The sequence below is a fragment of the Sebastes fasciatus genome, chromosome 19 (assembly GCF_043250625.1).
Source record: "Sebastes fasciatus isolate fSebFas1 chromosome 19, fSebFas1.pri, whole genome shotgun sequence".
NCBI classification, from domain to species: Eukaryota; Metazoa; Chordata; class Actinopteri; order Perciformes; family Sebastidae; genus Sebastes; species Sebastes fasciatus.
Genome location: NC_133813.1, coordinates 21,993,470 through 22,020,592, shown reverse-complemented (window position 1 = coordinate 22,020,592; position 27,123 = coordinate 21,993,470). Strand labels below are relative to the sequence as shown.

Below are 27,123 nucleotides of genomic sequence, written 5' to 3'. Positions count from 1 at the left end.
TCTCAAGCACGATTCAAGCTCTGGAAGTGGACTTTTATTGTGCGTAACAATAAGTAGGCCTATATGTAACTTGTAGGTAAGGTGCTAAAACATGCAAAACTGCCAGTATGTGTGAACACGCTGTACTGTAGGGTGTGTGTGCATGTGCAGACTGGTGTTGAAGTGTGACATCTGATTTACACTTATGATTGAAGCAGCTGCCACAGTTATATCACCTATGGGAGAGGAGGGTGGTCTGTTTGTCTGAGCTCTTGAAATGTTCGGGATAAAAAATGGCAAATATCCAACACACCTTTCATTCCCTCCTTTTGTGTCACTCGTATTATTTGCAAGCACAATATCAAAATAAAAAAAACACATATTAGGATCTATTGTGTATTAATGCATATCATTCATTCATGTGCAAAACCATATACCCCCCCTTCATCTCACACTAGGGACAAGTGAGTCCCTGTCTGGTAACTTAAGATTCTTAAAAGTGACGCATTAAAACTCAAACTCAAACAGATTACTTTGTTAACAGCGTGTGCTATACTTAGTCTGGACATGCAGACAATGTGTCCCTAATTACTCATTAAAAACAAAATACAAAAAGACAGTGAGTCAGCAGGTGAGGCTCCGGACCAGGAGCTACAGTATGTCCGCTGCCGTCCTTCCTTTCTCTTCCATATTAGGAAAAAACAGTCAACAACCTCTCAAGCATTTCCTTTCTGACTGAGCCGAGACGCAACAACTGGGCTTGGCATCATCAGGTTATTGAAGAGCCCCACCCTCCAACAGATGTCGATGTCATCATCTGTGCCCATACTTGCATTTACACTTTCCACTACGCAGCGAATATACAGTATGCTTATTTTCCAGTGTACTGGTATTATTGGAGCTGCTTATGGAGAAGCTGCGGGCTATGCCAAGGAAAGCAGTAAAAAAGGTCTAGAGATCAAACAGCACATTCCAGTACAAATGTGGACCCAGTCTACAATGAGGCAGTGTGTATCTGCCATCAGAGGTCCAGAGAGGGGCAGCTGGGCAGATTCACTCCCTATCATTCTCTTCCCAGAGTGAAACTGAACAAACACTGTGAACATCTGTTGAGCTCAGCCCCTCTGGGCTGTCCCGCTCCCTGCCTGGCTGGACCTGCTTTTGTTCTGCTGTGACAAAAAGACAAACAGTGGATGAGTGTGCGGCCGCACGAGCGGAGCATGTGTTTACTTTTTGGTGTCCAAGTGTACATGTACATGGTTAATCTCAAAATAACTGGATCAAGGCTCCAACTGGTGTGTCATTCTGATGGAAGGCGTCTTACGTAAACATTTTATATATTTGAAATAGAAAAGTGGATCCCTTTGTTGTGCTTCCTGAAATCTGTAATGAAGTATTATACTGTATATGTTCCATGTATCAACTATTATTATTCTCAGGGTTATTCAAAAGGCTAGATTTTTAAAAGGCTAAAGCCTTTTGAAGGCTAGACATTTAAAATAAATAAATTCTAATCCTGTTCTTTTTTAAATCATGTATTAAATAGCAATTATGTAGTAATGAAAAAGAACCAATAAGAGTATTGATAAAGAACCGAACCAATAAGGAGTATCGATAAGAGTAGTAGTACAATACGTTATGATTTCGTTATATTGCCAATCGTTCTGGACCTCTGACCTTGAATAAAAATCAGATGCGGACCTTTGAGTAAGAAGTTTGAGAACCCCTGGCATAGGACATAGGACTTGGGACGTATACATGAATACCTACTAAAACGTATCATTTAGATTAGCCTATAGTTAGGAAAGAACATTAAGCATTTTATATATATAAAGCATATATTTGTCATCTTTTATGTGTTACTACAGCATATCTATTTTCATCTGTACTTTTTCATTTCTCTCTAACGAAGAAGATGAAGAAAACAAGATATATATATAATAATTTACACTTAACTGTGTTATGCTCTGTATTATGATGGATATGTATTCATGATATTCTATGAGGTTTCTCTAATGTTAATTGAATTATCCATAAAAACCAAAGATCTGCCTGTATGTCAAAGTACCACAGTTTGTGCTACTGTATGTGTTTATAATACAGAGAAAACCCAGAACACACTTCAGTTGGTTCCCCCTAATCGAATCAGGATGAGTTCTTCTATTAGATTACAGATGCTGATATCTTACAAGATTTATTTATGGACCAAATTTAAAGACTATAACGATGTAAATAAACATTATCTTGAAAGCAAAAATGTACTTGGAAGGAAGAAACGTAGAATAAGAGAATGATGAACCTCCTCAACTGGAGGAATAAGCCTGAGGGCAAAGCAGACTGACACATTTCCACCCTGCCCGTCTCTTTGAGGGCCAAGAGAAACAGACTGGCATACGACATCTGACTGAATCCACACACACATCTAACATCTCACCAGCTACCAGCTACCAGACTCTCATATCCATTTCTTAACATGCAGGGAAAATAGAAGCCTTTAAATTTCCCCTGTGTCGTTTTCACTTGACTTTCACGCACAGTTTCTTTTGGAAAAGTTCCATAGAAACATCTTTCTGACTCCAAGCATCTGTCACCGTCTTTCGCTGCGATATCTCAACATAGTTTTGTTCCCTCATTATATGAAAGCAGGCTGGGAGACAGAATTTGGTACAGATAATACAGAATTCACACGCTATCATTACAGCAATGTCATGCGCAGGTTACATTATTCCAAAACCTTGCTGAACAAGACCTGCCCTCTCGTGTGATAGATGTTAAAACTCAGTGGGAGACCTGGCAAACACACTGTTTTCTCACATGTACCGCTGCATGAAAATGTGAGCCAAAGCATGGAGAAGAAGGAAAACAAGGAAAGAGGAAAAAAAACATAGGAAAGCAAAACAAAAACTCCAACAGAGCGATGTGGAAAATAACTTTTCTGTCTGTTGTTGTGTTTTTCTGTGCAGCCAGCCTATCCGCTCGGTGGCAAAACTCACAGCTTGTGTCTGGCACATGGCCCCTCCTGTCATTACTGCTCCCTCATATTTCACCGAGAATGAGCATCCCGGAGGAGGGAATTTTCGTGCCTTTAAGTAGAGCTTGTGAGGACATTTCATTAGAAAGAGCCAGAACAGATGGTTTTAAAAGAAAGGGGCAGAGATTTAAAGCCGTGACAGCGCTAACAATGACAGATACGGGACGGCTATTTCCAGAGTTTATTACCATGTAACTGGGCAGCCTGTTGCTGCTGTCAGTTGCCTGGATACCTGCCCGTGTCTGTACACGTGTCGAGGAGGAACCCTATGTGCACTGGACATATCAGCCATCACATGCATCACAGTGACGGAGGGGCATTCATACCATTCATGTGCCTTGTCGTGGGCTCTCTGGTCACGTGTGCTCGTCTTGGCAAGCAAATACTGGAATAAAGGTTAACCACAGGCTAGACGAATGCAATTGCATTTAGCAATCAAACCTGCATCAAGACCAGATCGATGAATAAAGAATTTAAGTGAGTTCTCCTCGAGGTCAGACCTCTAGCTGCAGCAAACCACCACAGAATAAACTGCCACTCGAGTTAATATATCTTTTTAATGCAGGTCCAAGCGATGCAATAACAAGATCCCATCCTTTCTTACTTTTCTTCCGACCACCACACCACATCTGGCTTAGGCAGCCAGGAGTCAGTGGGGGCTCTGGGCTGTATTGGATTGTCCTTTACTTCACCCCATTATAGCCATTCCATAAGACTCGTTGGGTGTACATTGGCCATGTATATGAGAATATCTTGTAGATTAAACCCACAGCCGCCTTGCTGACTTGTGTTTAGTAAGTGGCCAAACATCTGTATCCTATACTGCAGCTACAGCACTGTGTGTGTGTACGCGGGACAGTCCATGTAGGTTTAAAATAAGATTGCAGTTTTAAATCAAAACGTAAAAGAAAGGAGGTTATGTAATCAAAAGAAGAGAAAGAGGATATCTCGAAAGTTGATGTATGTCATTTCCTCCGTTCATCCAGTGAAGGAACATTCAGTTAATGATCTGTTCTGTCAGGCAGCATTTCACCTGATGGATTGATACAATAGTAAACACTTTCCAAAAGCTTCAAGCTGTCCCATTTCCCCACAAACAGCATGAGTCTGAAGCACATAAAGTGGAAAACACACTAAATCTGAACGAAACGCTCTCGTGCTGCGGGAGCTGACACAAATTCTTGTGTAAAACATCAGAAGACGGTGGGATCGCAGAGCTAGCTGTGTTGATACGTATTATCTTTGAGGTTTTGGAACCAGGTGCAGCCACCACAACCTCTGGGGAGTGGGCTTTCATTGCGCTGCGCTGCATATTTCAATGACAACGAATAAACATCAATTATCATACTTTCCTAAGGCTACTTCCCACAGCCGCCCGCATGGTGGGACTGACTGCGAGCTGCTCAGCAACAGGATATCCAGGATGGTAGAACAAAAAGTACTCCTAAAATTCACAGGTCATATCAATTGCAAATACGAATATTAAAAGGACGGGCGATCGGAAAACATGATTTGATAAAATCACTGTCACAAGCTTAGAACAAACTGTACTGTATGCAACCTACGTGGAGCTGCTGAGGTAAATGTGCGTAGGACTGCATGTGGTGGTTGTTGGTGAAGTGGAACCCACTCCCAAACTGAAACCAGTCTGGTCATGGAAACTATGGTGTTAGCCAAACTTAGCGAGCTAAGCTGTCAGACGCTGTTTAGACACGTTTTCCTGAGACCACAATCTTGGAAAGGAAAACTTGTTTTCTCCCTCGGTCACAAAACACATGGCAGCCCTCTGCACACTCAGACTCATCTTGACAGTTGATGACAGGATGGGGAGAGTACTTTCAAACCCCGAGTCCATTTCCTCTCTGAAAAAAATGTTTCCCTTCTATAGCAACCAGGAAATAACTTAAACATATTGACATCAATGACTGTGAGTGCCTTTTTGGCTAGACAATATACTGAAAGACTGCATGGTAGTAATACTTAGATCAGTGCCTGAATTGGACTAAAACAGGTGCCAGTACCCAAATTCAGCAGTTGCATGACATGATTATCGCATGTGTCTTTATGTTTATACCTGGTAATATATCCCAATTCAAATGTTATGTTTATTTTCATTACATATTGTATATTAGGCCTACGTACAACATACATTTCCACAGTTTGTACAGAAATGTATATTTGGTTAATAAAAGCTTTTTTGCGTAGCTTTTGATACAAATCAAATTGTACACAAATATAATATTGCATATATGCTACAATAAAACCAACTCAAAATAATGAATAAGAATATCAAAAGCACTGTTTTCTCAGCATTAAGCCTGCGATGTGTTTACACAGAGACACAGTTACGCCGCGGGTGTTTCGGGTTGCACACCTAGACCATGACCCACCAGGAGGTGATGGTACGCAGTAAGAAGTAAGGGTACTCGTGGACAAAAATCAGAAGTGCCAGTTCTCAGTTCCTGTGAGTACACAACCTGTTTCAGGCACTGACTTAGATGATGGTAATTGGATGCTTTTTTTGTATATTACAGCATTTCTAGCTATTGGAAATAAGATAACCACTTGTATTTTATGTATGTAATGTTAAATTTTTGCCATAAATGTGTGATTCCAGTGTGAATAAAGCATAGAGAGACTTCATTATCAAGCCCTTGATAGTGAATTCATGCATAGAGCTGGGCACATTAGTGTGTATAGAAATGATATACATGTTCTGTTTTTATATCTCTATCTTTTTTTAAATAAATAGGCTAAAAAGGTAAATACATGGAGGGCTGTAGTGTTGTTGTTACACGCCTGAAAGAGTCGTTTTAGGGAACTGCCCAAAGAATGTGAACTATGACAAAGTGACATATTGGCACTAAGCTGTAGTCACATTAATCATCTCTTGGCACTCTTGGAATGTTGTTATTATGATAAGAATAATCTTATCAGTGATCATCAACACCATAAATCAAACGTGAGAACATGGATGGAGAAAGTGGTGCATGTCAGAGAGAATTATTCTAGTTAAATAGTGTTCCCACAGAACTAATATACATATATTATACTGAGCTATAGCTACTTTAGAAGACAATAGTGATCTAAATTAAGCCATACTAAAACAGTAAAGTGTTTTTTTTCTCCTTCTTTCTGTGTCACTGGTTAAGGACATGCAACATCAACCGCATGCAAACCATCCTCTAAAAAAATGCAGCCAGAAATGGAGCAAACTACAATCACATATCATTTGTAACGAGGAAACCTTTGTTGTTTCTTGGGTGATTTTGGTTGTAGTTTACATGTCCTGTGAGACCAGCGTGTTTGATGTTTCATTGTGCAGCCATTACCCACAGTAGATTACATACAGCTGTGGATGAGCGCTATTTTAGGACTATTTTCCCACGATTAGAGCGCAGAGGCTCCTTTCTGCTTTCATGTGGTGATGGAATGACAGGACATGCAAACCGGTCTTTGAGTTTTTTTGTCAACATGTTTTACAGCTCGGAGAGTGTGCGTGCTTCGCCTCCATTTGTTTGTGTCCGACGCTAAAGTTACTCCTCTTTACGCTTGGCTGCAGAAGATGTTTGGCTAAGATTTGTTGGAAGGGATCGCTCTTTATTCTTTTTTGATTGATCTCCTTCAAGAAATGCACAGCTCATTCCATGAGCTGAGTGAACTGATCTTGGGGCATGCAGTGCTGCCTGTGTAAAGTAGTGGTATGTTTGAGCTATTTCTTCTTCTGCAAAACCAACTCAAGGCATTGTAAGAGTGAAACTTGACCTTCCTGTACATGGACGATAAAAGTTGCTTGGACTGAAACTTTTCCTTGGTGGACAAATTTAATGGCAACCTCAGTTGAATCCCTGTTTTCTTTTCTGTGAAGCATATATTAAAGCTTAACGGAGGGCTATATTAAGTGCTCTGAGCGATACGGCTTTAATATACTCAAGAGCCCTGGAATACCAGATTCTTCTTCCTTTTGTCTGATGGGAGAAGCAGAGGATCAGTTGATGAACTCAGCATGACCCAACCAAAACTGATCTGAGGAGGACCTTTACAGATCATGTGCAATACACCAGGCAGGACATGTGTAAACCATTAATTAAGAACTTGTTTGTAATAAAAATATGTGTGTGTGTTGTGCAGTATTGTTATGCTTCACTTTCTGATGAAGTATCTAATCACATGTTCTTACTGGAGATCCAAGGACCAGATATTGTGCCCACGGTGTAACTGGAACTTAACTTTCAATTCTATTGATTTGCATTAAATGTGTTTAATAAAGTCTGAAAAGTGATGCTACACTCATGCCGATGCGGAAGTGCCTTAAACTTGCATTCTTTCAACTAGCCAGCAGGGGGCGACTCCTCTGGTTGCAAAAAGAAGTCTGATTGTATAGAAGTCTGTGAGAAAATGAGCCTACTTCTCACTTGATTTATTACCTCAGCAAACATTGTAAACATGAGTTTATGGTCTCAATCGCTAGTTTCAAGTCTTCTTCAATACAGCATGATGTTCATTTAGTAAATTATGGTCCCATTTAGAGTCAAATAGACCATAAAGCAGGGGTTGATTTAGGGCGTGGCTACCCTGTCGCTGCCACAGCATTGCTTGCTGGCCAATGTGATCAAATTATAATGAAGATGACAAGATACATGAACCGTGCAAGAAAGCTTAATTCAGTCTTCTCAATGTTCCCAAACATCCTGTAGGACCTCAGGGACACAGCATCTACTGTGGCAGAAACACTGAGCTGTTTTAAATTAGCACAAATGGAGTTCATCTGTTTCAAATAATAAAAAGCACAAATAAACCAATCAAGTTTCCTATTGCCAATAACAGATCTTGTTGTTTGTCTGTTCACTATCCTGTGAAAAGTAGCTTCACAGACATACAATACAGACACTCTCTTGGCTCTGTACAAGTTCTTCAAACAGGCTTAAATACACACTGGCAGGCAAAATCAACAAAGTATGCATTCCATTGCTGAGCGAGGAAATCCATAGATTACGTTGTAGAAAGTGTGTGCTCATGTGTGCATGCTCATGTGTGCAACTGTTACCTCTGCATAGTGAGGCTGAGGTTGCCTGTGCAGGCCTTAATCTTGTTCTGGGCCTCGAGGTGATTCATGCCATCTGTGGAAATGCCATTAATGGACTGAATGATGTCTCCAACACTCATCTTGGCTTTTGCTGCCTTGCCTCCATCAGTCAGCTGTAATGACACACAAATGAAAGAAAAAGAAGCTCATAATTGACATAATTGCACCAACAAAGAGCGTTTAGTCACATCAACTCCACCTCTTGTTCTTTATTTAAAATTGCGCAGTTAACCGTCGGAAATTCCGGGTTTCAGGCATGTGCAGTTTGAATAAGGGAGAGGCATTTAACTACAAGATGTTGTGCACATTTTGAGGATTTATTTCTTGTAATCACCAAGCTGTGCTCTCCTTTCCGTTTCCTGTCTTATGTAACTGTTGTCGGATGAGATAGGCATCATCACAATATCCATGGGACAGGATTCTACATCCACCAAAACAAGTCGAAATGCTGACTCACACTATCAAAATGGTTTCTAAAGTTTGAGTATGTGCTGTATATTTAAGTTACCGACATATCACACATCAGGATACAAGTACATTGTTAAAAATCAAAAACTGTTTTCTGGTAATTCAATAAATAAATTGTCTATATGAAATTGCATATGGCAAAGTCTATTTTTGTAAACCCGTGTGAATTAAATACTTGACAAATGAAAAGTATTTTATCATTTAATTAAGAACTTTTATGCAAATTGAACATAACTGTTTCAAGTGAAATAATAGGGAAAAACATCTACTGTGTTTACATGCATGCAAACAAATACTAGTAATCAGTAAAACGATGAATCAGATAAGATAATAGTTTGATTTAACTACTCTGGGATATTCCCATAAGCAGAATCCTTATCAATTTAGATTTTCTGGGAAGTTTGAGTTGGTATGTGCTTGTTATTACGACTTTAAACGATGTAATTGCACGATATGATTCCATTGAAAGAAGATAAATTATCATATTGAAGTATCACCCAGCCCTAGACCACATCCCCTGCTTTCAGTGGATCTCTCCAGGACAGTCAGAGACTTGAAGCCACTCCAGGGTTTTCTGTGCTGTGTGTTTCTGTTATCTGTTATTGTGTGTTGAAAGGTGCTAGTGCCCAGGTTTTCCTTTGGGAGCTTAGTGTATTTGGCTCCACCTCTTGTCTTGACCCAGCCTCCCAATCAGTAACATTTTTGTCTGACCACTCGGGGTGTAAGAAAGTATTGAAAAAAATATTGTGATAGTATGTTTTGTGATACTGTATAGATTCTGTGTCCTCTCAGTGTATGTGCCATCTCAAAGTAGCGCTATGATGTTGGATTTTACAGGGACTGTGATAAGTAAAATGCAGATGCCACTGTTCTGATTGCATAAAAAAGGCAACTTTTTTTACTCATATATTTTATACATATGGTGGTGTGTTCTTTATACTATAACAGTTTCCTAAAATTAGATTTAAAAAATCGCAATATATCGCCTTACTTACATTATCGCCATGTATTGAATCGTAACCCCTGTATCATGATACGTATCGTAATGCCAGATTCTTGCCAATACATATCCCTACTGATCACACGTTTTTAGCCTTTTTATGGAGTACCTTCGATGTAAAACTGGGATTTCTGTATTTCAAATGCTATATATGTTGTAAATTAGACCTGTGATATGAGGAAAGTGTAAAAAATGTTATGTATTCTCCAAAGTAAAGGAATATTGAGGAAAAGCTTATTACTTTTAATATGGGAAGTGTAGAACCATTCAATGCTTTCGTAGCTTTGACTCCAACTATAGTACCAAGAGTTTAAAAGCTTAAAGCTCTACAACTGTCTGTCTACCAGGGAGTAGCGTGAGGGTTGAGGTTCATCACTTCTTCTATCCCTTTCCACAACGCTGAGACTCGCATTTCACACACGAGAAGTATAACATAATAAAACTATGACGATGGGATGACTCTCTATACCAGGTGTGGTGATCGCCCAGCGATTATGTAAAAGGGCTGTGCATACCTCATCAATCACTGAGCACACCCAAAACCCCGTAAGCTACAATCAAGCAGGAACAAAAAAAGGAACGCTGTGTACTGTACTTACAGTATTATTTTATCCTTTGTTATAGGATCATATTATCTCTAGGTCATCTCTCAGCAGTGTGGAAAAAACTGCTATATGCTTAAAATAGAGACACAGGAAGCACACACACATGTACATAAAGTGACGGCTCAGCTGAGATCTATGGATGTGTTGAGAGACAAAAGAGTATAATGAAGAGGGTGTGAAGCATGATGGGAGGAAAGTGATTTTACCTGTCAACTCTTGAGTGTTGAATATAAAACTGGAGCTTAAAAGGTTCAAAAAGTAGTTAAATGCTCCCCCCACTGCCATCTACAGTACCATACAGTTCTATGAATGAATAATAAATGCATGCAAAAGACCTTCCACTTTTCAGTCACACACACTTGAGAGTTATTTACATGAACCAGCTCTGATTTAGATAAAAAACAAAACAACATATTCCCGCCACCGCTAAAGAATGCATTCAGGTTAGATAACTCTAAAAAGACTTCCTCTTTGGTTTAAAAAAAAAAAAAAGGAGCCGACGAGACATAAAGAATGTGCCATTGTGTTAACCCTCATAATAAAATAGGGGAAAAGAGGGGGGAGGGAAGGGGGGGGAGAAAGAATGAGGAAGTGACAGAGGCGGCGGCAGTGGCCGACACATTTTTCTCTGGAGCTGTGCTTTTCCTTGTGTCATTATCAAGTAGAGCAGTAGCGGGAAGTGTAGAATGCATAGCCGGGGCTGATGTATGCATACCAGCGTCCTGGAAACCTATAGTGCAGCGGCCAATAAAGAGAGTTTAAGCACTCTTCAGAGATCACTGACATCTGCTGGCTCTGCTTTACTCTACTAGACTACTCCAGAGGTCAACGGCAGGAAAAGAAAAAGCTGCAGGATTGTTTAATGTCTTCTCTCTCTCTCTCAATCTCTCCCTCTCTGTGTGTTAAAGAGGAAGAGAGAGAGAGTGAAAAGGAGATCTCTCCTTGTAGGGATGTGAGAAAAGACAATACTATACAGCTCTATATATGGCAACTCCTCAAACGCTATTTCAAGACGCAAAGAGAGGAGAAGAATCTCAAAATATGTGTTTTTTTATATGTGGTTAACGACGTTTAATGCCGCAGTCTGCGGTGAACAGAGAGCACTTTGTGAATTCTTTCACTCAAACACGTTCTTTTCTCACATGGACACAAAACAAATAGATGTTACAGTAGGAATCCCTGGCATCCGCTGGCTATAAATATAAATCAAGAGAGGTCTGAAGAGCTCGTGACGGAGAGCAGATAAGTAATGAAGTGGAACGTTTGGCTGTTCTACTCTCTCTCTCAAGAGAGAACAGGATGTTTCAGCAAGATGCTTTTACAGAATACATCGTCGACCCACGTCACATTATGTAATCCGTGCACTTAATCATAGTTTGTAAAAAACACAAGTTGCTATTTTTAAATCAACGGGAAAAAGTCATCCAAGGCCGTTTCACACAACTCAAAACGTTTAATTTAAACAGTAAAAAGGCTGATGGCTAGGTCTTTATGTTAGTTTGGCAGATGAGAAGGACGTCTCCAAATGAATGAAGTGTCTTTCCAACTGCGTTTACATGAATGGGATTCCAGCCACATAATGGTGTGGCTGCTGTGGTCCTCTCCACACTGCTGATTTTACTGCTGTGCAGTTACCGGTAATGACTAGCTCTTCCAAGCTACACATGTTCCTGTGCTCCAACTAAACGTCGCTTGAATGCAGCATATTGCACAACACTTGGCAGATCTATCTGAAGGCTTATGGCAAATCCTATAGGATACTGGAGATTAAGATATTACGAGCTGAAAAGATCCTTAATTTATCACTAGTATAAATGTCTTAGTGGAAGAACTCCATCTTCACAAAATTGTAAAAAAAAGAGGAATTGAGAGGGATTTTGTACCAGACTTAACTATAAAAACACAAGAAGTGGAGCAGAAGCCTAGACAAATTAACAGTCTATTGCTTCCATGTGTCTTCAATCAATCTGTTATACAGCCATAATCAAATACAGTCATAAAAGCAATAAAATAACATACATCTGGTTCATTCCAAAGAAGATTTAGATGTTTACTCTGTGATCAACTTATCTACAATAAGGCAATAAAAGTCATGAAGAAAAATAAAGGATTCTATAAGAGTCAGAGATTCTGTTTTGGAGAGAAAGCAGCTTTGCTAAGTAGTTGATCCGGCTAAATGTATGACCTCCAGTGCCTCCCCAGAGATCTATCTCTACAGAGGCACTGGAGGTCATACATCTCTGGAGAGGTCCAGAGATAGTCTCTGTTCAGTGGAGTAGGCTGCTGCCAAAACTCCTAATATATAGGCTTTACACGGTGCTCTGGCATACAGCGATTACAATACTTGCCCACCGTCGCTTTGCTTTTTCTATAGAAATAAAACCATTAAGTTCATTTTCATGTATCAGTGCTGTGTCATCAACACATAGTTGAATGATAGACGCTACAAACTGAAAGTGAAAGTGGAGTCTCAGCACAGAGTAGCAGGAGTCAGATTTCACACACACATGGGATGAGAGAGAGTTGATAGACAAGACGATGGTGGAAAATTTGGTATCAAAGCGAAAAGCGAAAGGGCCTGTTTGGCAATATTTTGGATTTAAACCCAATGCTATAAGGGAACCATAACGTTAATGAGGTAATCGCCATGTGGAAGACGGAGCGGTTACATGGATGCATAAAGAGAACTGGAGAGGTTACAGCCAGTGTGTGTGGCGCAGCGGCGCCGGGTAGACCAGACACCTAGCCATCCAATGTTAAAGATCAAAGTAAGCACTCCACAGATTTTGACCGTCATCTTTTCTTGTAAAATGTCTGGTGTAAACGGTAACACCAGTGTTGTCACAAGTTTATTAGCCAGTGGGGAAATGTTCTCACTGTGACGTCCCTACTAATATACTGGAATTCTTCAGATCATGCTGTATTTTGAAACCACTGATTCACAGTGTTTCGTCAAACATCTTCATTTCCAAAGAAAAGACATTTAAGGTAACACTTCAGCACTAGTGGGATACTCATCATCCTCCATGCTGGTGTAACTTCCTGCCTTCAGTGAAATTAGGGAGTAAGGAAGAGGGCTGTGTGGTCTACTCACTTTTGAGAAGTCATGTTACAGGAAGCGTCTTGTGGTGAAGGCTGAAGGCCTTTGAGATGCATGTCATGTCTGTGTCTAAGATTGAGGACCTTATATGGAAAAGACTTGGGCCTAACATGAGGTCATCACAAACACACAAGGCTAAAGCAGATCGACTCACTGCACCCATTCAACCTGTAAAGCTCATCAAAAAAGAAATAGTTTACCCTGCAAAACCTCTGGAATGAATCTGTGAGGAGAACTTTACAGCGCACAGCAACCTGCTGGGTTAACACAAGCACAAGCCATAAAGTACAGTTTATTGTCTGGAGAAGCCTTCTCTTTTACGCTTGGACACCTGCAACACCTTGCACAAACTATTCAAAGAGGAGGAGAGATGAGAAGTAGGTGGAATACAGCAGTTGGGAGGGGACCAAATAGCAAGTACTCCGAGCCAAACATCACAATTAAGGCCACTTGAACAGAGGTAGACCCGCGGTTGTCATGGTTTGACCCCCGTCTCTCACTACATCAATCAGGCTGCTGGAAAAACGCTAGATGCCAAGCAGACCTACGTACAAGCTCTTGGTCAAATCGCCATGACAACGCAAACAAAACAACACAAAGCGGTACCAACCCCTCACTGAACACTGAATGCTCTTTAGTCGGGTCAGAAACGAGCCCGGCTGACTAGCGCTGCTGAGACAGATGAGATGAAAAAGCTTTTAGTCGTGGTGGGGCTGCAGCCAAGTGCAAGTGCTGGTTTCCACCTCCATCCATGATTCATTCAACTCTCATTGGGGGTTTAAATAGGGCTTTTTTGGATTCAGCCAAACGGCATAATGATTGTTAAGTGGTAAAATGTCCTGGCTGTATAATGTATTAACGACTGGACTGACAGAAAAAGACCACTACCCTATTAGCAGAATATACAGTCTCTCGACTTTTTAAGCTATGACAACACAGGTTTAACAAAGGTAATAACATAAGTGAGTGACTGGAATATTAAAGGAATACTTCACTCACAAAATGACAATCAATTACTCGCCCCGTATTACCTTGAATTCTTGAATAGAAGCTTTCTCAAATGTCTCCACGGTGAATAAAGAATAAAAAATGGAGAAAAGTCTTGATGAATTGAAGTAAACGGGGTCCACATTTAACAACTACAAAACATAAGTTTACAAACTCTCACACAACTCGTACAGTATAATCCAAGTCTCATTTATCCAGTCATATGCTCTCTACTTCCCAAACACATGCATCTTTGCTAAAACCTCACTGTTTAAAACACTTCCGTATAAGCGGTCTCACGCTTGAGCAGGCACGCTACTCGTACGTGTGAGTCCAAAGTGTATTGTATCGTAAGGTTTTAGCAAAGATGCATGTGTTTGTGAAGTAATGAGCATACAACTGGATAAATGAGAGTATCCCTTTCACACATATTTTGCGTGATTGCACAAGATCACTGTTGATGATGTCTTTAATCCAACTTTAAAGGAACAGTGTGTAGCATTTAGGGGGATCTATTGGCAGAAGTTGGAATAATATTAATAATATATGTTTTCTTTAGTGTATAATCACCTGATAATAAGAATGGTTGTGTTTTTGTTATCTTAGAATGAGGCGTTTATGTCTACATACGGAGTGGGTCCTCTTCACGGAGCTGGCGGCCATGTTTCTACAGTAGCCCAGAACAGACAAACCAAACACGCTTGGCACGCGGGAGAAGTTTCAGTTGGTGTCAATCTGCAACCTCACCACTACATGCCACCAAATCCTACACACTGCACCTTTAAAGCACAGCGCCAATTGTAGGTTGTGGTCCAAGCTGCAACCATGAAGACAGATCGCGTGCAGCGGCTCATTGTGTCTTTGAATTGAAGTTTCTCATTCCTCTCTCTTCTCACTCTAAGAAAAAAGTTTATTGTTCCTTACAATAGCTTTCATCAAAACAAAAAAGGAAAAAGTGTGAAGAACCTAAATCAAAATCAAGTGACAGCTTGGTTATTCTTTATAGCTCTGCCATATAGCATTAGGGAGATTGAAAGCAGATGCCCTCAAGACAACTCTAGACAGACACCAGGGAGATCATACTGGGATCAAACACACTGCAGATAACTGTTTTCTACTAAACCCATATGTAACCTGAACACATCTTTACGACCCTGCGTAGAATCACAGATATGCCCTGTGAAGCGTATATTCACGAGTCTGTGAAATTGGGGATAGACTTAACTGGTTTCTGTTGAATTTCCATGTAAAAAATCCTCAAGAGACTTTAATACGAGAGACGGATCAAAATACAGACAAACTGTTTGACAGCTATGCAGCACGGACCACAAGTTATCTGTCGCAATAGTTTCCTGAAATACCAGGGGAGTTTTTCACTGCTTGGTTTTATTTTCTTCCCTGGATCTGAGCTGAACCGAAAGTTACGGCTCACTTTCAGACAGATTGTTCTTTATCCAATGAGCTACACGGTACACACTTCTTTCTGAATTTAATGTAAATCAATGGCAAAAATACAACAGGCAGATTTCCTCTAATGGCAGCGATTCTATTACTTGCACTTTAGCACTTGCTGTCACATACTGTCGTAATATCTGAGACTCAACCCTTAATCCTTTCTTACTATTAGAATAACCACACTGTAAAGCCAATTCAGTCAAACCACATCCAAATGGTTTGCATGTGGATGGTTTTAAGAATGAATGACTTAAGAAAACATTTGAAGCACCAGTAGTAAATGCACGATGAGGTGTCAGAAACACTACAGTATGTTTTTGAGCTGTTAAATGCTGAGTGTTCCCAATGCATACAGAGTAAACAACATCCTCACTACAAATCCAGCTCGGTGGCACTTGTGTGCAAAGAGGGAATTAAAGTGCAGTTTTGGTCAGCCTTTCAAGTTTTAGCACATGCTGGATGTAAAGCGACAGAGTGAATGACTGGTGAGGAAAAGATATGTTTACAGTCCGATCAAAGAACGCATGCGAAGGGTGTTTCAAACCGAATTAAAAGAACAACAGCTGTCTCGGTTTCTCATTGGAAACCCAAAGAACATAGCTCAAGAAGGTTTGGTTCACTTAGGGCAGGCAAAGTTAACGCGTGCTAGAGTGAAGATACTGGTATCATATGAAACCTAAGAAAATGAAGGAATCCATTGGTACCGACCAATTCATACTAGCTCGTCGCTTAGGAGGTTAAATAACGCTCCAAACTTAAGCTAAATTTTGGCGAGGAAAAACTGTCATGGCCATTTTCAAAGGGGTCCCTTGACCTTTGACCTCCAGATATGTGAATGAAAATGGCTTCTATGGGTACCCACGAGTCTCACCTTTACAGACATGCCCACTTTATGATAATCACATGCAGTTTGGGGCAAGTCATAGTCAAGTCAGCACACTTACAGCTGTTGTTGCCTGTTGGGCTTGGAGTTTGCCATGTTATGATTTGAGCATATTAGTTTATACTAAATGCAGTACCTGTGAGGGTTTCTAGACAATATTTGTAATTGTTTTGTGTTGTTAATTGATTTCCAAGAAAAAAATATATACATACATTTGCATAAAGCAGCATATTTGCCCGCTCCCATGTTGATAAGAGTATTAGATACTTGACAAATCTCCCTTTAAGGTACATTTTGAACAGGTAAAAAATGTGCGATTCATTTGCGATTAACTATGGACAATCATGCGATTAAATATTTGAATCGATTGACCGCCCTAAAACATATACTTGGCAGATATAACAATGTTATTATTTATTGAGCTAATAATATTTGCCAGCTACCCAATGTGGGGCTGTCCGCCTCTATTGGCTCCTCTTCTCTTAAAATGAATGCACAAAGAATACCTATTACCCCTAATGTTGATCCTGGTTGCCCAGAAACATCACACCATCACATTCCTCTTCTTTGAGAGTGAAAGTAGCCTCACCATATTAACACATAATAGTGGTGTATATCTGGAAGTTCAGAGCCTACTGCAAACACAGAGCTAAACTTAGCTTGTATAATGTTCACTCAAAGTATCGCATGCCACTAAAACAACAATCGAAAGACAAGAGGAGGAAGTTAGGGGTCAATGGTGAGAAAAAAAAAGAGGAACATTTCTCTGTGCTGACCACCAGCTGACCTTTAGTAACCTATCATTACTTCAGTTTTAGTTCTGATAAACTTTTCTAACATAATGTGTTTTTAGAATAACAGTCTAAGGAATTTAAGACCAAACTGTTTATCAAGTCAAAACACAATTTACTGTGTGTAAATAGATTTGATTCACTCCAGTGTTATTTCCAATGTTTCATAAGCAATGCAAACAGAATTGAATTTTGAGTGTGAGTCTTTCCCACGAGGAAGCCTGTCAAGAAATGCCTAAAAAGGAGCTGGAGTAACTGCAGATGATGACGGAAAGAGCACACACTGTACATAACTGGGCCCTTCCTCCTTAGGTCATCCTTACATTATTAGGCGACCTCAGCTCTAACAAACATCCCATCGCAATATCACACGATACATATGACTTATGTTATGTACTCCATCTCATACTTTGATTCAGTGTCATAACTAGGCCAAAGCCAAATATTCCTGAAAAAAGGGGCGTCAAGCTAACAGGCTGTGGTTGTCTTGTAAGCAACCAGGTTTATATATACGGTACTGTAATCTTTGGATCAGTTACATATGGTAAGCATATGTAGAGTCATTACATCATTATTCCACGGCAATCGCATCCATCTAAGCGACATAAATGGGAGGCATATACTTTACTGCAAATTCAGTCTATTTAGCTCCAGTGAACCCTAAAATAGGCCTGGGATCTACACACTTTTATCATCACTCTAATGAATGAACTGAAGTAATAGCTAAACTGTTGGCAGATGTTTCCATATACAGTATATTAGTCTTAATTAAACAAGGACCACGCACATTAATCTGAAAATGAGAAAAGATGATTTGTGCCAGATTTAGCAATAAGCTTATTTCCATGTGCATGTCCAGTCTACACAGAGAACAGTCACCAGACACTAAAAACATTCATTTACAACACCTCTACTCTAATCGTACAAATCTACAAGCACACATCAACATCTACTCACTTACTCCTCCCTTTGTAAATGCTGTTACTCCTTTCACTTAGATTACAGATACAATAATCATTACAGATTACTGAGTAGTGATAGATATGACATCTAACAGAAGGAAATGTATGGATAAACTTTTCAACTTTACTACGACATAAAGAGCACATGTCCCACATTCGCTGTGCCTTCTGCGACATTAGGATTTGGAAGATAAACACACAAAAGGGAGACTTATTCCTGGCGTAGAAATCGGAGCCATTTGTGGTGTCATTCGCTGGTCACGCGCTGGGATGAAAATATGTCACAGGAATGACACTAACCAACATTGTGATATAATGAAAAGCTATGAGGGTCATGTTGTCTGGCCCAGCAGTACTGTGGCATGCTGCAGACCACGGATGACTCAACACCAGGGCTGTTGCTGGACACAGGAGGTGTATTCAACACTTCTGTGGTCAATGGAGTAGCTCTACCCGCCAACATCAAAACCACCACATTACAGGCCTTTGTGATTTTAACAGATTCAAGGCTTCTGTCAGGCTTTTTCTTTTTACAACTTTCTGAACTCACCTGTCTCATTTTATTTTAAACTCTCTAGTAAAAAACATGACATGGTAAATCCCTACAAATACCACAGTCAGGGGTAAGGAGCCCATCTGCTCTTCATTTTTCCTGTGGGTTTCTATACAGTGTGGGTTGCATAGTGCAAAATATCAGCTGAAGAAACAGTGTCATCACTTCACGTCTTACCTTTCATGAAGATACAAGTACATATTCAAGTCTAAATAGTAAAAATGCTGTGTGCAATTAGGGTCAGTGCACTCTTGTGTTTGCACGCCCTCAAGAATGCCAAGTGAAACTACATTGTGCTGTTAGAAGCGGAGTGGAGGGGAATTTTGAGCGGATGTGGTTCTTGAGGGTTTTTTTTTTGTTTTGTTTTTTACTTTATCTTTATTCTCAGTGAAATCATATTATCCATTACAGTTTTGCATAATAGAAAAGGAATAAGTGAAACATAAATAAATAATACATGAAATAGAAAAATAATTTATGGTACCTTGATGAAGACTTAAATAAAGGATTAATAAAGGATTTTTAATTCACATTGAGAGTGCTTCGGATGCACTCCTATTTTACAATAAATAATAATAATTTAAAAAAGAAAATAAAAAACCCACAAAGAGACTAACGAATTTGATTCATAGCAAATAAAATAGCTATACATCCACATATATCTATATATCTGTCTTTTTCAATGGCCAATGGCAAAATTGAAAGGGAAACCGAGGCAAAATGGCCAATTTGATGCTGATTTTCTTTTCCTCTTCCTCTCTGGAAAGGCTTGGAGGTTTTCTATTTTTATATATTCTTATTTATAAACAGTGCTCCAACATCTAATCAGGTGACAAGTGCGGAGCTGCTTCTTACGTGTATTGTTTTTGAGATATGATGACAAGATGTCTGCTGACAGCTACATGCCACTATGACAACATAATGTCCTTCATTCCATTATTATCACAGTGGCGAGGCATAAAAATAGCCACGCTGGTATTTTCATGCTCTACGGCTATGTTTCCACTTGAGAAAAAGACACTCCTCCTCTTCATGCAACACTTTCAAATGTCTGTAACTGATCCGGCCAGCAACAAATAAACAGAGTCACTGACCTTGGCCATGACAAGGAGATTACAATTACATAACAGGAAGCAGCGTGAACTGAATAACACTGTTCATTCTGCCGCGAAGCACAGACCTCACTGGTAGAGGACACGGCTGCCTACTTTTAATCCTGTTTGACAAGAAGCAATGCTCGTATAATTGAGACACTTCAGACACCCTTGGGTTGAAAAAAGACTGCTACTAGACCGACTAATAGTAAGCTGCGCTGCAGACTTCTTGTATTTTATGCAACAATCACAGTGATTTGCACAGAAGGCCCTCACACTATGAACATAAACAGTGTGACTATGTATAGGCTGAGGCTGGACCTGTCTCATAAACACTACAGGCCTGTTTTTCAATCAGTCCAGCAGTCCTTCTCCCCGCTGAGGGCTCAACAGGACCAGGTCAGCCAGAGCCAAATCCCAGTTTGACTTTATGTGGCCCAAATAGTTATTACAGAACCACTGTGTCTTAGAGTTTCACTCAGATGGGCCGTTAAAGGACAGGTTCTGAGGTTTCCATTGCAGACCCAGTATACATAGCCTCCTGCGCTTTACATCAAGACTAACGCTATAGGGAGAAAAGGCCAGGACGCTTAGCACCATACCTCATTTGAATGACCAAAATGACAGGAGCCGTAAACAACCATCACCTTGAATCACCACGGATGCTGTGGTTACGGTTCAGTTATGTAACATTGTTATGACAATTAGTCATAAGGTTGGTCATGACCGGGAGTGAACTGAGCGACAGAGGCCGTGATCTGTTAGAAGAGGTGTCTAAATCCAGCAAAGAGTGTCACACAGGAGATGAATGGGACACGCACTTTCATCACCGACTGGGCAAATGGCACAGTGAGCATGAACAGCATTCCTCGGAGGTGACTGTCATGGAGTGAAGGGTACATGAATGTTGTGTGTGTGTGTGTGTGTGTGTGTGTGTGTGTGTGTGTGTGTGTGGGTGGGTGTCCACTCACCCGTGAGATGGTGAGAGGCAGACAGAAGTCCTTCCCTCCTTGCAGTCTGAAGCCCCAGGGTGCAGGGCCAGCCAGGGAGACATTGTAGCTGCTGCTCATGATTCACCTAGAGACAGAAGAAGAGATTTTTTACACTTGATTGCGCATGAACCCGAGTTACCATATAATCCACCAAAAGACAGACTCCACACTGACAGAATCAATATCAGAGAGTCAAAAGGACAGGAAGAGAATAACAGGAAAAAGAGGATCACATCATTTATAATTGTTGCGCAGCCAACTGGCATTTAGAAAAGATTACTATTTTCAAGAGAGAGAAACCGCATTCTGCTAAACCCAGAAGCATTCCTCTGATGAGTCTAGTTTTTCTCCTATCACTGTGTGCTCGGAAAACTATCTTCTTAAAACACAGTAAAGTATATTCATTCTTTTTCTTTTTGTCGTCCAATAACATCTCACCATACCTGTTACTGTGCTGCTGTCAAAGCTTTATAGCTAGCTTAAACTTGATCCCATTGACACTATCTGAATTCAACAGTCTATCAATAGTCCGCCTCTGAAGCTCAGAGCTTTCTGCTGACAGCTTTAGTGCAGGCTCCCTAGTCCTAGGCAATGCCGTTTACAATGGGGATAATAATGTAATATATCATATATACCCTCTCTAGTGCTAGTGAACAGGTACGCTGGACTGGCAAACAAAGACGTAAGAGATAACCTATAATGAGGTGTGCATTCCTGGATTTAATATGCAACCAGAGGTCAGAGAGATGCCTGATGAGAGAGCGCTACAATTCTTAGATGCACACTTCAGAATGGATTACTCCACTATAGCACAGTCGTTTGACAAAAATAGAAAATAAAAGCTTTCACCTATTGTCTATAAGCATTCTGGTAATTTAAAAAAAACAAAAACATTTTAGGAGCAAAAGCATCAAATGCTGTTGATGCACATTAGGGCTGAACAGTTAATCAAAATTGTATCGACGTCGCAATATGGCCTATTTCAACTTTCAAATCGCAGGAGGCGGAATATTTGTTAAAGGCAAAATGTGTTTCAGAAAATACCAAATAAATATTGTCGTACTGCAGAGATGTCCTGGCCTACACATCATATTCTACAGACTTAAGACTACATCTTTGATTTGTACAGATCCCCTGCAAAAATCACACCATAATAATTTGAAGTTTTTCAATGAAAATGAGAATGACGATGCAAAACTTATCATTCCCTCCAATATCGCAAATCATATCGCAATATCAGTCAAAATAATCTCAATTAAATATATTTTTTAAATTGTTCAGTCCTAATGCACATCCCCTAGTGAATTGGAAATGGGGCTTGCAATAAGCCACAGTAGTTAAAAAAAAAGAAAGAAGGAAAAATCAGGGATATTTATGTTATGACTGCGTATGCATATATTTATGACTATCCTTTGTTTACCACAAAAGAATCTCAGATCAATGACTCTGGAGCTGCACTTTGGACCTATGAGGTCAGTGTCCTCTCACTGAACCCACTGCTTGTCAAAAATATGTTCAGACAAAAGGTACCCAGGCTGAGGTAAACTATATTAAAACATAAACTGGTATTATGGAGAGATACTGTATGCCAGTCTATTGTAGATTAGATCATATTGTCCTTACAAATTTTTGGTATTCATCTTCCCAGTAAGACGTGATCTACTGAACAGGCCAGTACCTGTATCATCCCTCTCATTCCTGGGGTAAAGAAATGATGATTAAGAGATTGAAACCTTGATATAAAATATCGCCTAAGCATTCAAATCCTGCTAAAACCCCTTTTATTCCTAACATATGAGTGAGACCTGGCCTTTCCTCAGGCAGCTGTGGTGCTGCTGGGCCTATATAGGGTCCGAATAAAGGCCAGACACACCCTGGATGGTCGAAGGAGAATTGATAGAACTCAGCTGCCAACTCAACATTTCACTGGAGAGCACGTTTGCCCTGTACAGTATTCCAATAGCTAAATGCACCATCATCTACATTACCTCATGGATGGATACAAATACCATATCCTGATTATACATGTGTGCATTCAAATCAAATGGACAGTTCCAAAAGTTGAGACACAGCGAAGACTATTTGGTGCAGTGAAACATTTCATGCACTATTGAGTTTCACTGTCATGCATTCCTTTTCCCCCTGAAAAATTGAAGCTGCAAGCTATTTAATGGAAACAAGACCGAGGTTAAGTGCAGTCACATGTTAAAATTTAGTGCAATGTTACATTTATTAGGTTAATGATTGAGGAAATTATTGGTATAGCGTATTTGCAGAATAATTGACTGGAGTCTGGCATGAGTATATTCAGCTAACAGGCTGTAGTGAATCTGTCTGTGAGCGCCTCTGTGCACAAGTTCAGAAAAACCACACATCATGTGGAAATATGTCACCTTTGCCCTGCCCAACAGGAAGGGTGCATGTTGACATGAAAACATGGCATCAAAGGGTAACCCGCAAGCATTATATGTCAGTCACATACAGTGCATTGCAATTATATGGAAAAGGGGGGAAATGTAGAAGCAAAGCTGAGTCTAACTCTGAACAGACGGGTGCATTGTTAGCGGTTATCAGAATTTACTGTTGAGAGAAACCGAGAACCAGAGAAAGACTTATAGTTCTGATTCTTCTAAAAGTTCTAAAGGTATAGATGCTCTTTTATTTCTGGCTTTGGTGAAGAGGATTTCACGACTACAGCTGGAAGAACATGTGAATGTGACTTCTTAAACTAAGCAATTAAACGTTTCAATGCCTGAAAAAAAGACATATTCACACATTTGTGCGCTGGGCAGTGCAGAGAAAACATAGTTCCCTGGTGAGTATTTCATGAATAATAATGCCTTGTCATGCTAGAGGCATGTCATTTTGAGGTTGTAAGTCATGTTGCCTTCACAAATTCCCTCAGGGACGCAGCACCACCTGCTGCAGCCCATCACCTGGTCAATTGTACAACACACGCATCAAATCAGAGGGTCGGCCTACCTACACACTGTCATCTCGCCTGGAGGCGAACGGGAACTTAAAAGAAGTCAGCAGAGGAGCAACGAAAGGGTGTGGGGAGGTGGGGAGATAGAAATAAAACCATGTGGTGTGAAAGTGATAGGGAAGAATTGAATACCTGGAAGGCACAGAGCTCTATATTTATACGTACAACACACTTCAACCCAATCAAACTAAACACACGTGCACGCATGCAGAATATGCAGGTCTATAATAAGACAACAACAAAATAAAGACAGCTGTCTCCCTCTTCAAGGTGACCAAAGCCTGACCAGTAGGCAACTCCGCGATCTGAAAAGTTAAGTCAAATGCTGAAGTGCCTTAAACTCGCATTCTTTCTAACAGCCAGCAGGGGGCGATTCCTCTGGTTACAAAAAGAAGTCTGATTGTATAGAAGTCTGTGAGAAAATGAGCCTACTTCTCACTTGATTTATTACCTCAGTAAACATTGGAAACATGAGTTTATGGTCTCAATCGCTAGTTTCAAGTCTTCTTCAATACAGCATGATGTTCATTTAGTAAATTATGGTCCAATTTAGAGTCAAATAGACCATAAAGCAGGGGATGCTTTAGGGCGTGGCTACCTTGTGATTGACAGGTCGCTACCACAGCATTGTCCGGTCTGGGTGTTGTCCGTGTTTTCGTCTTACAATTACACAACTTTCACAGTGTGTTTTCAGTTCATGAAAGTTAAGTGTCACATTTCGGTTGCCTAAAAATGTCTTATTCAGCGTTCAGTTGTCCTTAGCTCCACCCTCTTGGGTCACTTCTGGTTGCAAAAAAAACCCAACATGGCTACAGCCAAAATGCTGAACTCCAGGCTTCAAAACGGCAGTCCACAAACCAATGGGTGACGTCATGGTGACTTCTGTCCATTTCTTATATACAGTTTATGAGCCTGACTTAATGTATTGTCCATATTTGTCACCAATAAATTCAACCCATTCTCTTTAAACTCATCAAATACAAAAGCATATCCTTCTTTGCTGCAACCTAATGAAGCTAAATCCACCAACAATGCTTTAGAAACAAAGTCATGACAGCAGTTGAAGTCCTCTAACCTCAATATAAGGAACTCAATGACCCTGTTGCAAGCTTTGTTTACCATTTCAATTGAGGCATCATTTAATTTTCTGGGGTGTCACAAGACACAATGGACGAAAATTACTGTAAGTTTTATTCAAAGATCTTTGAGCCAAAAGTCATGGATCGAAGTCATGCTCCCATTGTTAAAACAACCCTTGAGGAATACATAGCATTGAATAGCTCTGTCTGTTGTTCACAACAGATTCCTTCAGTATTAGATTTCACAGCCAACTGGGACATCTCGTTCAAAGCTACATAAAGTTCAGATCACGCTCAAGTCATACCCACATATCAGTAGCATTTCTTTTCCAAATATGAACAGAACAAGCATTAGGCTCATCTCATGCCCCTGCTTGTTTTGCAATCTCTAATGATATCATGCATAGACACGAGCAGACACACCTTTCAGTGTTCCCAAACACGGAGAAAACAGTTGAGCGCTGCACAAGCAGTTTTATCAGCAGCAGCACTCACATCAACCCCTTCTGCAGCTTAATCCTGGTTATTTTCCACTCTACGGGCCTTATCTTTCAAGTTCCTGTCATAATGGTGTTTTATTGTGCTTAATGTTTCAGCACGTTCACACCAAAAACAAGATTAAAATACAATCCTGTCAGCACCAGCACAAACAGGACTTGCTGACCAAGTTATCTGCTGTCTCAGACATGTATACGTTCTTGTAGATGTTATTTTAACTTGCTTGATCTAATTAGTGGGTAAATTATCCAAATAGTCTGAAATGTTGTTGAATTTACAGTTAAATAAGACGTGCCAATTGGGAATTAGGAACATGCAGGCTTTTTGGGAGATATTTGGGTTCAAATTTGGGGAAACTTTCAAGTCATGGTTGAATTGAAGAAAAACTTTCTTAATTGGGAATCAAACAGGTCAACGGGGTCAAATGTAAGTCTGACCTCCGTGCCCTTTCCACTGCATGAGTCAAAAAATACAGCTGTTTCCTTCAAGTAATCTTTAGGTATTGGGTTATGTCTCTGAGTTTTGGTGATTTGCCTCTTCAGAGTTTCAGACGTCATGCTCATTTCACAATGCTTTAGGACACAATGTTGCCTGGTGACATCATTGCAGGACATGTTGACTCACGGAGGAGTATGTGTTCACAATGTACTGCACCTAGTTATTACATTATGATTTGTCAAATAGCCAAATCATATCTTTTTTTTTGTTAGACAACACTGTATTAAAACAAAAAACAAAAAATCTGTTTCCGACAGTAACATGTAGTGTTCAACACCCTCGGCGTACCCAGTGTCAGTGGGACAACTTGTTCCAACCTGACTTTATGGGACACTTTTTGTACACTGGCTGATTACACATGTTTGGTCTAAACTAAGCAACCTCTGTAACACATTCTCTTACATTCAGTACAGCAGCATGTCTACTACTTTCAAATGCATACTTTTAATTCACTAAAGTGTCTTTACCTCAGTGTGTAAATTACATAAATAGATCTTCTAAAAGGGTAATAACCTATCATAACAGTTGTAGTCATGGGAACAGCGTCATAACTCCCCAGGTCGTCCTCAATAGTGTGTTTACTTTAGGGACCGCACATTAGCGTCTGTGAAATCCAGCACTATTATCTTTTTCTCACGGAAACTGAAGCTTAATGTGTCTTCAGTGGGTGTGACATAAAACATATGTCAGACATGGTTAGTGCACTTTATCCGACAACCTGTCAGTAAGTGTAACTCTGTTAGGAGCAGTGTTTTATTTGTTTGTAAAGTTACAGACTAACAACATATTTCTATGCGCTTCTTTTAATTGCAACTTTTGTAGCCGGCACGTAAAGCGGTGAAATAACAGCAGTAACACGAGCAGTGACTTCCACCTGTGTGTCATTTAATGGAAACATTAAATCAGATATAGTGTACAGTACTCACCTTGCCTTGTGAAGCCGGGTCTGGTGTGCAGAGAGAGAGAGAAGCGGGACTTTAGTCCGTCTGGTCTCAGTTTCGAAGTGAACTGTGTCTGAGCGGAACTGAAACTTCCGCATATAAAGCCAGCCCCATCCTCATCTGGCTGCCGGTAGG

The 27,123-nt window shown here is 40.2% G+C and overlaps 1 protein-coding gene across 6 annotated transcripts in view; it reads right to left on the bottom strand.

Annotated features, from left to right (window-relative positions):
- The window catches only part of pdlim5b (PDZ and LIM domain 5b), a 47,578-nt gene extending 20,455 nt beyond the window's left edge, over positions 1–27,123 (bottom strand). For 3 of the 6 annotated variants that reach the window (XM_074618099.1, XM_074618103.1, XM_074618104.1), the window contains exons 1-3: positions 26,974–27,123; positions 20,966–21,071; positions 8,058–8,209 (exon numbers count right to left, since the gene is read on the bottom strand). In XM_074618099.1, coding sequence (XP_074474200.1) covers positions 8,058–8,209; positions 20,966–21,064 — 251 coding nt within the window. In that variant the 5' untranslated portion in view covers positions 21,065–21,071; positions 26,974–27,123. The remainder of the gene's footprint in view (positions 1–8,057; positions 8,210–20,965; positions 21,072–26,973) is intronic. The other 3 variants (XM_074618100.1, XM_074618101.1, XM_074618102.1) reach the window with 3 other exon arrangements.